Source organism: Amblyomma maculatum, chromosome 1, assembly GCF_055883805.1.
Source record: "Amblyomma maculatum isolate TAMU_Amacu chromosome 1, ASM5588380v1, whole genome shotgun sequence".
Classification (NCBI taxonomy): Eukaryota; Metazoa; Arthropoda; class Arachnida; order Ixodida; family Ixodidae; genus Amblyomma; species Amblyomma maculatum.
The window spans coordinates 318,435,926-318,452,805 of NC_139344.1; the positions used below are offsets into that span (position 1 = coordinate 318,435,926).

Genomic DNA, 16,880 nt, shown 5'->3' on the forward strand with positions numbered 1-16,880 from the left:
GACTGTACGTTTTGTTTGCATTTTATCTGGTTTTGCTTCGTTACTACGGTGATGGTGAATGGGAACTTGCATACTATTAGCATATAACTCGCGTAAGTTTGGGTAATATCTTGTGATTCCAGTTGTACCAGTAGGCGTTCGAGTAGCTAAGTACTGCTCAAACAGTGCAGCGGGCCTGTCACCGTTTGTTAGCGCGGAGAAAAGAGGCAACTAGCCAAACCAGGCTTCGTCGTCTCCACCGCGCCCGCTTGACACATATCCCGTTCGGAATGAAGTGAGCCGGGAAGCCCTCTCCACGCCTCCTCTGCCGTCTCTCTTCCCAGCCCCTGTCGGGTGTCCAGTAGGATTCTGTAGGAAGCGCGTTGTTATTCAGGTGAGTGACGTTGCGGTGGCGAGGGCACAAGCCGCTCTCACCGTTGCCTCGCCGCTGCGGCGGCGTATGCCTGCGCCGCCTGCGCTGCCTGCACTGCGTCGCATGCCGATCGTGGTGGTGTTCGGTGACAACTGCTCCGGATACTGTGTCGAGTGCAGTCGCATGCTCCGCTGTGTACGCAGTGGTCCATGACTGTCGAGGCACACGTGACCGTGCTTGTGTACACGCACCCGAACGCGCGTGTGTAATCCTGCGCCGCCTGCTGCTGCCGACGATACAAAGCGAGCGACCTTCGCGTTCGTTGACGGGACGGTCATCTGTGGGGGCGGCGGCGGCGTCGCTGATGCCTGTGATAAGCAAACTTGGACGTATTGCTGATAGGCGGCTGGCGTGCGGAGTCCTCCAGGCCGTGTCGAGGTCGAACGTAGGTCGCCGGCGGGAGTGTGACGAATATGACTGCGGTTGACGCCGCCTTGTAGCCGGCCGCGATCTTCGCGATGTCCTCTTGTGCTGATGGTGCTGCTGGAGATACTGAGGTGAAGGCGCTCTGCAAACGGGTGAAGGTCGGTATCAAGACCCCACGCGGAGATCAGCTGCTCAATCTTGATCTGGAGCTGCCACTGGCGACAATCATCGATGACGTGTGCCAGCGAACGTCCCTCTTGAACCCGGATTGTTATGCCATCAGGTACGATGGCAGCGAAGTGTACGTCTTCGACGCCAACAAGTTGGACATACGGAATGGGGACATGCTTCAGTTAGTTCGGATGCCGATGAACAGGAACGAGGTTGTCGAGAAGCTGAGTTCCGGCACCCCGGAGGAGAAGACGGACGCCCTGCGTGCGCTGCTCATTCTGGTCTCGGATCCGGACTCCGCCATCAAGTTCATCGCCAACGACGCCCACAAGACCATACTGAATTGCATAGAATCAGGTTTCTGCAAGGGGGAGCTGCTCTGCCATGCTCTGCAGTGTCTTCAGGTCTTCATAGACCACGGCTTGATATCCTGGGACGTACTCTCCACCAAGGCTCTGAGCAGGGTACTGAAGGAAACCAACTGCTGTGGCGGCACAAGCTGGGACTCTGTGAAAGTGTTTTTAAACGTGCTGGCAGCCGTGGTCGCGAGTAACGCGTCTGCATACGAAACGGTATTCATGGGTATGCCTTGGGAGCGGTATGCATTGCTTATGCAGGACGGATCAGTGGAAGTTATGAGAAATTGCGTCATGTTACTGAACGCTCTATTTGCACAAGGTAATTCTAGTCACCGGGACGCCCTGAAGAATGCTATTAATAACTGGAAAGTTAAGAGCGTCGTGTGGATGAGGCTGACAAATTACGGGCAAGTTGACTCGGATCTGGCTCGTGTCCTGCATGTCTTCCAAGCGCAGCTACTCGGACTCTACGAGTGGCTTTGGAAGGCAGCTGTTGACCCCGATGATCTGGCATTGAATGGCAAGATTGACTTTCTTCTCAAGATTGGAGAAGCTGGCCTCGGCTCGGATGACGCCCGATACAAGAAGCTGGGCAATAGGCGATGTCTTCCGGATTGTTACCGTGCCATGGGAATTGTGAGCGTCGACGCGCCGCTCAGGGACTTTGACAAGCCCGGTGGAAGGTTGGCCGTAGAGAATCTTTTGTACTTCGCCGAAAAATACAATATTAGCTTCACTACAGCCATTCACGAAAACCTTTTCAGTTCTCCAGAGCATATGTGTCCACTTGTAGAGAGCAGCATCTTGTTGACCAGGCTTCTATGTCACGTTTTTAGGATCGGCCGGCCAGCTGAGGATGACGGCACCTTTCTGCTCATGTACTTCTCTCACGAGTCCTTCTTCGAGGAAGTTTTCAGCGTGTGCATGTTGCTCGTATTTAAGACGTGGCGCGAAATGAAGGCGTCGGTGGCAGTCGTTGGCAAAGTCTTTGGGGTCGTCTACGAGCAGATCACGCGAGCGCTCAAGCTCAACCCGCACTGCCCGGACATCAACGCGTTCCGTACTACCCTGTCGTCTCTGCCCTACTCCGAGATCCTCAAATTGCAGCAACGGGAAAATGACGAGCGTAAGGCTTTCGAGAGGCAGTCGCGAGCCGTGAACCAGTTGCGGGACTCGCTTCGGGCCGACATCGTCGCGCTGGTGAATGAGAACCGCCTCAACGTTCTGCGCAGGGGAGCCCGGTTCCAGAAATGCGGCGCCAAGGGAAACCGCATCAAGGACTGCTGCGTTTTTGTCAAGTTGTCCCCTAACCTGAAAACATTTCACTATGGCGACTGCAGCGCGTTGTGTGAAGACGTAGACATTGAGGAGCTATCCGAAACCATCCAAGTGTCGGACATCGAAACGATCAACACAGGGACGTCGTGCCCTCAGGCGCGAAAGGCTCCGAGGGTGGTCGTCGACCTCGCCTTTTCCATTGTGCTTTGCGACGGACAAACGCTCAACTTGGTGGCCCCCAGTACCAAGGTGTTCAACCGGTGGCTCGATGGCCTAGACGTTTTGATGGGCAACATCGCTAGCAGCATCGATGCACGCGGAGATATGGGCATCCTTTTGGACATGGAGGTTAGGCTTAGGCTGCTGGAGACTGAGGGCATCCCCATCCCGGAGACGCCTCCGCCAATACCTCCTCCGCCTTCGAACTTTGACTTCACATCAAAGTACTTAGGTGGCACGTGACCATTGTTCCTTGACCGCGCAGCTGACCTCTATTTCATCTCTAGCTGCCGTAAAGTGTGATATGAACCTCTCTTGCAAAGTTTGCATTTTGTGACTATATGTTCAGGTTGCCGTGTTACGGCTATATTTAGCCCTATGCAATAACGGTACTGCGGCTTAGTGTATCGGAAAAGCAACGACACAATGGGCCTATGCGTCATGATGTTGAAATCATCAAACGTATGTAACGGCTGTCATGTGGAGCTTAACGAAATTTTTCACCTTCCACACCGCGCGTGTCAAGCTCATACTGACAACGACCCACATTTCCAGTTTTGAAACACACCTTTCAAATGTAATTTCCGCCCAAAGAGCTTCCCTCACCGGGCAACATCGCTAAAATTGTTCGTTTGGCAGTTTGGCTACAGTGCTGTAGAATATAGTTTTGCGTTTCAGCGATGTCGCCGTTAATTATACGAGCTCGCGGTGAGTCTGAGGTGTTATTGCACGTTAGGCTTAGCAAATAAGCGCTGTGGAATTCTGCCATGAGATTGAAAAACCCTTCTGCCGTCCCCATACAGTAGCCATTGACAAATAGGATGCTAGAGACCGTAGTGGAGTCAGTGCTCCGGGTTGAGATTGCCCGGGGTTTTTTAACGTGCGTTGCATCGCACAGTAGGACGTTTTGGGGGCAAAAGCATCGTACTTGCCTCGTGAGCGGAAAGCGATACCAAAAATGTCACATGGTTTTGTGTCAAAATTTCGACCACCGTTATTTGTGCAGCGGTTAAGATGACGTCATACCAATCTTCTCATGTCCAGCTTCTATCAAGTCAAAAGATAGTCTGCGATCAGGATTAGAACCGACGTGCGAAACGTGTACTTACAAATGTAGACTTAAATTGTAGGACGTGTCCAGCAAGAAGAGGGACAGACAATGCGCTTTTCCTCAAAACCATTCAATTTTATTTCGGGGAACTTTGCCAAGCTCTGTGCCGATTTCTTGCTGCTAAGCCAAACTGTATTCGCTTGTCTTATTAGCCTTCACCGATGTATCGCGGCCGGAATCGAACCCGAGACATTTGGGCCAACAGCCGAACTCCGCAGAACCACCGCAGCGGGCTCACATTACATTAGTTTTCCTAAACGCGGCGTTCTCGGGTCATAAGGCGAGCTCATTTTCCTTTACTGTTTAACTGTTTCATACAGAGTTGACATAGCGATAGCCGCACAGGTGGTATGGAAAGCTATGTATAAACGCGACAATCCATTCCGTTCTAGCAATAGACTTCATGATTTCGATGCTATACCGCTTTGTTGATGACGCTGACGATGTCTGTGTACGAGTAATCTGTGGAGGAAATCTATAGGTCCTATGACGTCAGGATGCCGAGAGGGAATGCCACTGTCTAGGCTTTTGCTGGCCTGTAATTACGATGATTTGTGGCTTATGTTTTAATAAATGATAGATTAAGTTTTACTTCGATAAAAGCCGAGTACCCGCTTTCTCGTTACTAATCTAATTACTTAGATATGCATGGTCACTATCAGTGGCGATGGCAGTCATTCCGTCATAGGGGCGCTTACCTCTGGATGCTTTTGATTTTTATACACCCCCTCCGCTTACTGTAAGGATTTGGATTACTGCGGGCGGAGTGTCTTTGGACTCCATCTTACATTATGTAAAGATTTGGAAAACAATATTTGTCCCATTTTGGGCTCAAAGGCAAGCAATGCATGGTGCAAATGGTACCGCTGCTTCCAAGAAATACGCCTTGCTCGAGTTTCTGTACCTTACACCCTCCAGAGGTTCATACAGCCACAAGTACACCGCCGCGGTGGCTCAGTGGTTACGGCGTCGATTCACGGTGTGGCTCGACTGCTGAACCCAAAGACGCGAGTTCCGGCCGTGGCGGTCGCTTTTCGTTGGAAGGCTAAGAACAAGGTACTCGTGTAATGTGCGATGCCAGTGCATGTTAAGAACCCCAAGTGGTGGAAATTTTCGCAGCGTTCAGCTAGAGTCTCTCCGGGACGTTACAGCCTATAAAACCAAACCACCCAAAGACAGAAATGGCAAACTTTATTCAGTTCTCGAATGGAGCACCTGAACAACACTGCCCGAGAGCATTAACGCGCGCCCACCAGCCGTTTGCTGGCCAATGGCCGAGCAGTCCTTCAGTCGTACTCCCATAGTGCGGGGATGGGGTTGGGGTTTGAAAATATAGACTTTGCACATCCACAGCTGGTGCACAAGGATGGAATGGTCGCTAGAGTGCGGAGTATTCGAGTGGGACCGACATCTGGTTCCTGCGTTTCTTCCAATCAGATTGCTCGAGGCGAGGACGAAAATGACGGTAGCTTTCGAAATACGGGCCCTGATTTCGAGAAGTGCATGTTGGGTACGGTACAAAAATCCAGGCTCGTTCTTCCACGACGGCATGTAGAGGCTGGTGTATACCGATGGCAGTAGTTCCTTGACTAAAGTTTACCACCTCGGCACTTATGGGTACGATTTCGGAAAGCGATGACTGGAAAGGAGTATGTGACATGTAATTCCATCAAGAAGTTGTTTATTGTATTTCATTGGAATTTCATTATTTCGAGCTTGCGGTTTACCTGACCTCAACTTGGTTAGAATTCCGTAAAATTCTAGAGATTAGAATATATTGTATTATATTGGACTTGTATATCTGTACATCTCGGGCATGGTTCGACCATTACCCATACCACTTTCTCCAAGTAGGCGGCCTTGGTTAGCCTCGAACCAGGTGACTTCGATGAACCTGGCCCTGGATATTCTTTGCGTTCAATATGTTGCGTTGTAATAAAGCCTTTCTCACCCTTGCTTCCCACTACCGATGAGCCACCCATAAGGTAAGTTGAAGGCGAGGCAACCCTCTTTCAAATATTTTACTACGGCAATATACATTGCACCTCGCTCATGAAAGCTCGCAGTGTGCATTGTGCAATTTGACCATAAAAGGTATATGCTATATATGTACAGTTAGGGACAAAAGTTTGCGGGACAGGAGTTTGTGGAAAAATATTTGTTTCTGTGTGACAGGGCAAACGTGGTAAATAAAATATGCTGAATTATGAGGGGTCATACATGCTGCAATCAGAGAAAAAATATCAGAGGAAAAACAAGCAAGGCAATGAAGAAATAAATGCTTTTCCACAAATCCGCGTCCCACAAACTTTTGTCCCTGACTGTACGTGTCAATAAATGAAGCGCTTTTCCCAGTGCGAAAGCCGGGCCGCTCAGTTATGCTACAACGCGGGACCCAATGCAGGTGTCTCCCCAAGAACTAAAATTGGGGAGCGGATATTTCTAGGTGTGCGTGTGGGGGAGGGGGGGGGAGGGGAGGAAAAGCGCTAGTCATTTTGTTAGCCACCAGTAAAAAAGAATTCGACTGAAATTAAGGGGATGTGTTAAAAACACTACACGACAGCCCCGTTGGTCCAAAGACAGGAATGTTCGTGCCGCTTACATGTTCTTTGCGAAGTTCAATGGTTCGCTTATTTCGATTACAAAAAGAAATGCGGTTTCTTACGAGCAGCCTAGCGCATCAGATAAAAATAGTAAATCGGACACTTGCTCGCGTCAGTTAGAAGGTATTTGATCACGGAAGTTGTAGTTGCGACTGTAGAAAGAAGGAAAAGAAAATGCACGAGTCTGCTACGGCTCTGCAGCTGAGTCACCTCCGCTGCTTCATGCGGACAGAGGTAGAAAGTAGAGAAGAAAAAGGAAAATTCAGGGGGCGTTCTGGCTCACTAAAGTGCTTCAAGGCGGAAGCCTTAGGCCGCTGATGCCATGCTGTGCTGCGTCTATTTCACAACACCGATCTGTAACGTAAGCACGATGAGGCGGCGCTTCTGTCGCTAGGCTGGGCCGACTGGGGGTGAAAATTAGGGTTGGTCGCCATAGGAATACATGGAACCGAAAGATTTCAAAGCAGTTTTCTCATTTCACGGGGCACCTATGATGTCGTTATACGACATAGAGCAACGATGAACATCCTAGAACAAATAGTGAAAGTATAAAATCTCATTACCGAGGCGAAGTATTTTTAAAACACCGCGAAACATATGGGGGTGTGAGTTGGGAGGGCGACCCATAGAAACACATGTAAACACAACTTGCCGCAACACTTTTCTCGTTTCGCAGAGCACCAGAAGTGGTAGCCGGTCGTTAAACGTTGTCTAGCGCTTTAAAGAAGTGTGTGACAAAGTATGCTGCATCATTGCGGGGGCAGTCTACTTTTAAAACACTTCGTTGTCTAGAACCTGAGTTAGAAATGCATTGCGGTAGCGCGGCCCATACAAAATATATGTAAAGAACGGTTCGCAAAGAAGGTGACTTTTGCGGCTACAAAAGCAGTTTGTTAAGAGCTGGTGCATTATTTTAAGGCCTGAATATACGTATGCAACAACATTCCGCGTCTGACAGCTATTATCAATAAATATGTGCGTCGCGTTTCCAGACGAACCCCCGGCCACGTCTATTAAACCTGAGTTGTTCTTTTGATTTTTTTTTTTTGTGAACGTCTTGTACGTCCCGACATCATATTGTATGGCGGAAGCAAAAAAAAAATGCAAGGGCTGGCGCGGTTTGCACGAGCCGCGTAAGGCAGTAATGGTGCCGTCGAGACATGGTTCATTTTGTAAATTGAGAGGGAAAAAACGCAAAATAACGGGCACGACGTCATTGCGTACTGAAAACATCGATCGTGGCTAAGTAGACGGTAAGTATTAAATTTATGGATATGTAGTTGCGTCGCGATACATGCATGCGGTGAGCAAGTCGTAAGCAAACATTTTGACAGGCTATTCCGACGTCCGTGCACGCGCTGCATGGTCTGCGCCATACGGAAAGAAAAAAAATAAGATCAGGAAACCGCACAGAAAGCGCAGACCGATCATACGACAGCCATGGTGATACCACGGGGGAAAAGAACATAAACGAAAAATATTTAGCTAGCATAATGCCCGTTGATGAACTTGCGCGCACCCTCATTCAAAATAATTGCATGCCTCCAGGGACTTGTATGCTTGGAAGGGCTCTGCAGTGAAGCGACTTACACTACCCCGTTTGCCATGCCCAATAGTGTAAGAGCACCCGCGTCAGCCTGGAGGACTTCCCAACGTGTTTCAGACGTAGCAAATGGATCCGGGTGCACAATGATTCCGACAAGCTTTTCACGCAGTCCGACATTGCTGCATCACACACTACATTCTCTTGCAAGCACTGAAAGTCTGACGATCTACAGGCCTCTTCACAGCACGATAAACTGACCGTGGACAGTTGCAGAAGACCATGCACCACCGGCGCCGTCGCTAGCAGACGCAGACGCTCCGGACCTGGAGGTGGCTGCGCCGTCGTCTAGTGCAGTGTGCGATTCTCGTTCGGTCCATATTGTCGTATGGCGTTTGAGAGACAGTATCACTTGAGAGACAGTATTATTAAGCTAACTTACCCATGCTGCAGCATATCAGACTGTAAACAAAACTGTTCGATTCGATACTCGCCAGCTTTCTTTTTGGGGGTGTCCGGATTCACAACACAGATTATTCGGGGAGTTTTAAAAGTACATTGCCTAAGAAATGACGCAGCATACTTTGTCATACATTTCTTCAAAGTGCTGACCAACGTTTAACGACCGGCCACCACTTATGGTGCTCTGCGAAACGAGAAAAGTGTTGCGGTAAGTTGTGTTTACATGCGTTTCTATGGGTCGCCCTCCCAACTCGCACCCCCATACGTTTGGCGGTGTTTTAAAAATACTTCGCCACTGTAATGAGATTTCATACTTTCGTGATCTGTTCTACGATGTTCATAGTTGCTTTTTACCGAATAGCCACATCATAGGTGCCCTGTGAAATGAGAAAACTGCTTTGGAACCTTTTGGTTCCATGTATTCCTATGGGCGCTAGCCCTACTTTTCACCCCCAGTCGGCTGCGGCGCAGCGAGCGCCTCCTTTGTAAACACGGTGCTGGTCTATATGCTCTGTTGTGCGGCGTTCGAGGCGCCAAATGAAAGGCGCCGCACGGACGCCTGGATCGAACGCCCGGCGGGGTCAGCTCTCCTGGTGACGTCATCATCAGTCATGATCGGATGCTGCTTGTCAGTGACTAATTAGCCAGTACTGGTGTGTATGAAATGGCTATGGACGTCTCGAAACGTCTAACCATTACTATTGGTTAGTGATAGTTAATCATGACTTGCACTTTCTGAGTACTAGTTAATGTCTGGTTAGCGTTAGTTAAATACTTCTTAACTAGTTAGTGATGGTCAGTGATAGTTACGATGACCTCCAAATGCATGAGTTCCTATGGACATCTAGCTGCCTAAGTATTTTATTATTTGTCGTACATTATCATAAAATTACCTTGAAAATGTCGAATCGTGTTCCGATATAGTCCGATGGCTATTAAGTATCGATTTAATGGTGATTGGCATATGCCCATGTAGGCATGCACCCGAAACGCGGACACGCTAAGTATGAGGCATTAAAGGCTTTGGCGGAGTGGTGAAGAGTGGTAGTTCCTGGCCCTGTGGGGCTGGGGCTGGTTTGCACCCGCCGCCGCTTAGGTGGTGGACGTCGGCTGTTGCGGCGCGCGGCTTTCTCTTCCTCTTCTTTTTCTTTATTATCTGATTTCTCTCTCCTGTCCGCACGAGGCAGCGGAAGTGGCTCAGCTACAGTGCCAGTAGCAGGCCCCTGCATTTTCTTTTCGTTCTTCCTACAGCCACAACTTTAAAAAGTGGCGTAGCCAGAAAATCTATAGGAAGACCGGACGAATAGCGGAATTTGAGGTGAGGCGTAAAATTTTAGTGTGCACTTTGGACCACTATAGTGCGATGAGGCCAAAGCGCGTATTGCGCGGTGGTCCGTGGCCCTCCACTATGGCACCTCTTTCTCTCTTTTTTCACTCCCACCTTCCTCCTTTTCGTTAAGGCTCGGTTAAGGTGTCTGCTGAGAATTGCGACAGATACTGCGCCTGTAGGCCGTCATTGCACCCGCCACCGCTTCGGTTGTGGACGACGGCTGTTGTTGCGGCGCGCGTCTTTCTTTCACTGTTCTTTTTCTTTCTTCTCTATTTTCTCTTCTGTATGCACGAGGCAGCGGAGGTGGCTCAGCCACAGAGCCAGTAGCAGGCCCGTGCATTTTCTTTTCCTTCTCCCTACAGCCACAACAACAACAACAACATCATTCCTGTAAACCAATTTGATACGCCACTGATGCCTGCTGTACGTACTGTGTCTGCTTCTGTACGCCGTGTGGTGCGGCGTTCGAGGAAGCGCCTGTAAAGAAGACAAAGAACAGAAAACGCTGCGGCATCGCAATCACCATCGCTTGTCTCCGGCGCCCATCTCGCTCGCGCTGAAGCTGTGCCCTGCGGCTGGTAATTCGATCCTGCTGTGCCCAAAGTATTGCCAGCGCTAGACGTTCCAACCAACCATTAAATCCACATTTCACTTGGTGGAGGTCAATCTGAGGTTCCCTGTACCCATCTCGCCCTGGAACTTCGCAGCAGAACATTGACTACCCCAATGACGGAGCCGACTTCATTGCACCTGCCTCCGCCCGTCACCTGCACAGGTGCGCTTCGTCAACGGGACGCGGCTACCTTCAGTGGAAGCAGCGATGACGACGTCGACGATTGGCTGACCACTTACGAACGGGTCAGCCGTCACAATAACTGGGACGACAACCGTAAGCTCAACAATGTCATCTTTTACTTGAGCGACGTCGCTAATCTGTGGTTTCGAAACCACGAGTCGGACTTTGCCACCTGGGCGAATTTCAAGACGAAATTTTCTTATGTCTTTGGCCGCCCCGCCGTCCGAAAACTCCGCGCGGAACAGCGTCTTCGATCGCGACTACAGCTGCCCGGTGAAACGTTCACCAGTTATATTGAGGACATTGTTGATTTGTGTCGCCGCGTTGACCCGACCATGACCGAGGCCGTTAAGATACGTCATGTCCTCACAGGAATTGATGCCGGCGCTTTCAACATGCTTATCGCCAAAGGCCCCAATATGGTCAAGGAAATCTACGACCTCTGTCAAAGCTACGACGAACTCCGCAAGGAGCGTGCTTTGATTCGCCAGCGTCATACATCATTCGCTGGATTAGCCGCAGAGAGGGAGTCATATCTAGCCTCTCTGAAGACATCAAGGCTTTTGTACGTCAGGAGGTCGCGCGACAACTGGCCCTACAGCCATATGTTAAGGAGCCGTCAACAACTGGCCTTGTTCCGGAGCTTCTCCATGCAATCCAGCAGCATGTATCTGAAGTCCTCCCTAATCCTGTTCCTCAATCAGCTCCGGTCGCACCCTCAATGCCGTTACTCACGCCCACAGTTTCATCGTCCGGCATTGCGCCACTGAGCTACGCTCCGGCATTCGCGCCGGCTCCTCCTCAAGTATTGCGTCGCACGTATGCCGAAGTCACTTCAAGTCCACCGCCTGAGCCATCATATGCCTATGCTTCGCCCCCCATGCGGTCCGCACCAACAGCTTTTGCTCCCCCCTTGCGTCAGACACCATCTCCATGGCGCACTGCAGACAACAGGCCTATTTGCTACCACTGCGGCATCCCTGGACACACTACACGCTACTGCCGGCGCCGAATAAATATGGCCTTTGCTGCATGGCCTGCGCCACCTTATTTGGCCCCCCAGTTCCCAGTCCCATCGGGTCCTCCAACAGCACCCCCTGATCCTCCGGACTTCCTCCCTCGTCGTTCGCCATCACCACGTCGCCGCTCCATTTTGCCAATGCGTCCATGCGGCGCCAAAGGAAAGACGCCGGACGCCCTGCGTGGTCAGCTTCGTATATGCGGGAATCGCCTGGTGATGGCATAGTCATTTCTGTAATTATCGATCATCACTATCACTATAACTACCACTACCACTATACTATCGTTATCGATCACTATTTACCACTATAACTAGCGGTGGCGGTCTCCATGGCAACCGCGCTGGCATGACATTTGACAAGAACTAAGTAAGAAGGGCACGTTTCTCACGTGCCTGGCGTGGCTGTCAGAATAATTGACAGCTATAGTGGGACAGGGTGCCGGACGCGGCCGTGAGTATGAGGCATTAAATGCTTTCGCGTTAATAAATGCTGTGCGCTTAAAAGACGAACACAGGTTCCAACTTTAATAACAGGAGCTCGTAATATGAAAAGTACTCCACATATTCACCGGTGCGTGGTATATGCGTTTGGAAACTCATGCGAAGGAGGCAAGCCTTCATTGAGGTGACGGTCTATTCTAATTGTCACAAAAGTCAATTTCTTTTGTATATTGCAGTTCAATAACGCATTGCAATATCTACTCGCCGTGGCACTTTTGCGAAGCGATTGACATCTGGAGCGTTCACAGCAATGTCTCGGTGAAAGTAAATGAGTGCTAAGCGTGCTACTATATACGGTCCTCGTCCATCGCAGGACGTAGATCAGATCGGTCTTGAAAATGACATCACAGTAGGTTTGATTTCGTACGTTCGCTCAAACTACTGTTGAGAGCAGTACGCTCGTGGCTCGCAAACGTTTTTTTTTTTTAATTTATTTCGGGGGTTTATTTGAAGCTGAAAAACAAACTCTAATCGCAAATAATAGAATGGGGTTTTCTGAAGGTGAAATCCCATTTTATATCAGTATTATGTATGCAAGTAACCTTAATGCACTAATAGACTGAAAAATAAATTGCCTTTGGTGCCTGCCAGCAATGGTTCCCTCGTCTGCCTCTACTTATTATTCTTTTTTTTTTTTTTTGAGCCCTTGGCCCGATCACTTAGCTGAGACATCCGGTATTATACAACGCCCCATGCCGTCACGTACACACGCTACTATACCGCATTATTTGTGCAGCCAAAATTGAGGGAACGTTGGTTCAGAAAACACGCGCAGCTTGTAAACTTAGCTATTAAAGGTAGCGTAGTAAATGCCTTCTTTCACTTGGATCGGGGAAAGACGGCCGTTAGTGCCCCCTTGCAGTGGGCCAGTTTATTCCCCCCCCCCCCCCCCCGACGTAGCGAAAGAAGAAAAAAACTGCGCATACATGTTTTTTCGTTCTTGTTTATTTAAAGGATAGGTCACAATACAGAGCCGCGCACGAAACGGAAGCGCTTTGTGTCCATTGGCATCTACTATATCTAGTCTCGTTTACGCTAGAGCGCTTTTCTGTGCTGCTGTGCGTCGGCTAGACCTGCATAGTTCTGCAGGCAGCATACGAATTTTAGGCGTGCTTACTCAAAGTTATAATTCTCCTCGCCGGAAGTAGGAGCGATGATTCAAGCAATTCAAGGGAGCTGCTCACCATAGTATATTGCGTACGTAACGCTGTTACTTTTTTTTTAATAACATTGCGTATACAAATATCAAAATATAATCATAATTTTGCCATTATGCCCCAAGTTTGGGGCAGAATTGTAATATATGATCTGAGCATGTTGCCTGCTCGAGATGCCCAGCGCGCAAGGGCGAGAAGATAATTAAAAATGGGCATGCAAATTCAGTCTACATCCCTGCTTGTGACACTGCGTGAAATTTCTTTTTAATGTTAGTGTTTGTTCATAAGGTTATGATTTTTTGGGGGGTGTTAAGCATTGGGATTTAGTGGCTGTGTGTGTGTGTGTGTGTGTGTGTGTGTGTGTGTGTGTGTGTGTGTGTGTGTGTGTGTGTGTGTGTGTGTGTGTGTGTGTGCGTGCGTGCGTGTGTGTGTGTGTGTGTGTGTGTGTGTGTGTGTGTGTGTGTGTGTGTGTGTGTGTGTGTGTGTGTGTGTGTGTGTGTGTGTGTGTGTGTGTGTGTGTGTGTGTGTGTGTGTGTGTGTGTGTGTGTGTGTGTGTGTGTGTGTGTGTGTGTGTGTGTGTAACTATATCGGCTATGCTAGCACAGTTCCAATATTGTTCCTTAAAACCAACCTCGAGGAGGAGGAGGAGGTAAACTTTATTAAAGAAGAGGTCGTAGGCACGGGGTGGGTTGGCGTTCCCGTCCCCACGGTGGGCTCCTCTTCTAGGCCGGACGCCAGGTGGCCGACCGACGATGTCGTTCGGCGACCTCTTCGGCTCGCTCCGTGACTCGGAGTTGAACCTCCGGGTCGGAGCTGAGCAGCGCGGCCCCCCACTGAGATTGGGTAGAGAGCTGCAGACTCTGTGATGGCTTGTCTTGATTACATGAGTATAGGATGTGTGGTGTGTCTGCCTTTTGATGTCCACAGAGAGAACAGACAGGGCTGAACTGCTCTGGGAACCATATGGAGTACATGTACGGATTAAAGAAAGTGCCTGTTTGAAGCTGGCGCCAGGTGACTTGTTGTGTTTTACTTAGAGATCGATGTGGTTCTGGGAAGATTTGTCTTTCTTTCTTGAAGTGGGTAGTAATTTCTTTGTAGGTTGTCATCCGCTCCCTAGCCGACCTGAGCTCAGGGCAGCGCACCTCCCGGTTAACTACGAATCCTCGGGCAAATTGGTGCGCTGCCTCGTTCCCAGGATGGTCCGAATGGGCAGGGACCCAGATCAATGTGATAAGGCGGGTATGGGAGATTTTTTGTAAGATTTTGATGGCTGCGGAGTGGGCCCTTCCTTTTGCAAAATTTCGAATTGCGGTTTTAGAGTCGCTAAGGATGTATTTGGCAGTGGTGGAGGTAATGGCTAAAGCTATGGCAGCCTCTTCGGCCTCCTCCGGAAATTTTGTTTTATTGATTGTCGCCGATGCGAGGGGAGAACCTCGATGATCGACAACTGCCAGGGAAAAGGCATTTCTGTCCGCATGTTCTGCCACGTCCACGTGCGCCGTGTCTTTCTGTACTGAAAATCTTTCGTGTAATTTTTGCGCTCTAGCCCTTCTTCTGTCCGTATCATATTCTGGATGCATGTTTTTAGGCAGAGGACGGACTATTAATTGCTCGTGCACGTGTCTTGGGATCGGCAAAGTGTGGGCCCGGGTCCCTTCATATTGTATTCCTGCTCTTTTTAGGATGAAACGTCCCGTTTCAGTACTTGACAGTCGTTCGTACTGTGCGGTGAGGTGTGCTTCCACCATTTCCGCTAAGGTGTTATGAATTCCTAACTTTAGTAGTCTTTCATTTGGGGTATGACGAGGGAGGTTTAGCGCAATTTTATAGGACTGCCTAATTAGTGAATCCAGGTCGTCTCTTTCTCTAACTGTGAGGGTGACATATGGTGTAGAGTAGATAACTCTGCTAAGAACGAAGGCTTCTCCTAGTTTCCTGGTCTCAGCTTCTTTAACTCCTCCACGCCTATTCGCGATTCGTCTGAGGAGGAGGGAAATTTGGTTGACGGTGTTTTTCAGTTTCTTAATTAGTGTGTCGTTTTTTTGGTTTGACTGTATGAGCATTCCCAAGATTCTTAGTGTTTCCACTTCTTGGATGGCTGCACCTTCCGCGTAGATTTTTATCGCAGGCGCTTTATTCTTTCTTTGACGCTTTGGGTGTAGAATGAGTAACTCAGATTTCTGGGGGGAACACGCGAGTCCCGCGGCTTGCGCCTCCTCTACGACTACGTCTACCGCTTGTTGTAGCGTATCTTGTATCGTGCCAATACTCCCCTTGGTGGTCCAAAGGGTGATATCGTCCGCGTACAAAGAGTGTTCTAGGTCTGGGATTCTTGCGAGTTCGTGTGCCATTTTGATTAGGGTTATGTTGAATAAAAAGGGGGAGAGGACCGATCCTTGCGGAGTTCCTCTATCTCCTAAAGTGAAGGTGTCGGATTTGATAGTGCCAATTTGAATTTTAGCCGTCCTATCGGAGAGAAAGTCTTTGATGTAGTTAAACGTTCTTGCGCCTACATTCAGCAGTGAAAGAGATTCTAGGATAGCTTTGTGTTTAACGTTATCAAAGGCTTTGGTTAAATCTAGGGCTAGGATTGGCCTGGTACTCCTTTCTTGCTCATGAGATAGGACTTCGTTTGCTAGTCTTAGCATCGTATCCTGTGTTGATAAATGTGGTCTAAAGCCGACCATAGTGTTTGGATATAAATTCTCTTTTTGCATGTGGGACTGGAGTCTGTCTAGTATGACGTGCTCTATCAGTTTTCCTATGCAAGAAGTAAGCGAAATAGGTCTGAGGTTTTCGAGCGCGAGCTTTTTGCCAGGTTTTGGGATGAATTTAACGATGGCATGTTTCCAAGACGCTGGGAGTTTTCCCTCCCTCCAACACTCGTTCGCAAAGTCCGCGAGGGCTGTGATAGAAGCGTCGTCGAGATTTCTGAGTGTCTTATTGTTAATGCCGTCCTCTCCTGGGGCGGATGTTGTACGTACCTTAAAGAGGGCTGCTCTTATTTCCGCCATTGTTATGTCAGCATCCAGGATGGAGTTAGGCTCTCCTTTATAATTGGGCAGGGACTTCGTCTCACGGGTTGTGCAGAAGTATTTCTGCTGTAGCGTGTCTATAATATCTTGATCCGTGCCTGGGTCTATGTTTAAAATTTTGGTGATTTCCTTTTGAGTGGTAGCTTTGTTGGATTCCGGATCAAGGAGATGCCGCAGAAGATTCCACGTCTGCCTCGTGCCTAGATTGCCATTCACATTTTCACAAATATGGCTCCACTGCTGTCTCGCAAGTTCTGCGGTGTGGTGTTGAATTTCTTTCGTGAGTGTGACGATCCTGTTTCTAAGCTTTTCGTTATATTTTTGCTTAAGCCATCTTTTTTCTAGGCTCTGCCTTGCCTCCCACATGTGCGTAAGTCGGCTGTCAACCGTATTTACGCCTAAGTCATGTACTAGTTCCTTAGTGGCCTTTCCCACATCCGATAGGAGGGTCTGTGTCCAGTGTTCTAAGTCTATGATTGGTTCGTTGTTTTGGTCGCGGATAGTCCTAAGTTT

At 49.1% G+C, this 16,880-nt stretch overlaps 1 protein-coding gene across 1 annotated transcript; it reads left to right on the top strand.

The window, feature by feature from the left end:
- Positions 1–146: 146 nt before the first annotated feature.
- LOC146207217 (engulfment and cell motility protein 2-like) lies at positions 147–6,247 on the top strand. Its single transcript, XM_084575625.1, has one exon. The coding sequence runs from the start codon at positions 871–873 to the stop codon at positions 3,046–3,048; it is 2,178 nt and encodes a 725-aa protein (XP_084431751.1). The 5' UTR covers positions 147–870; the 3' UTR covers positions 3,049–6,247.
- Positions 6,248–16,880: the final 10,633 nt, after the last annotated feature.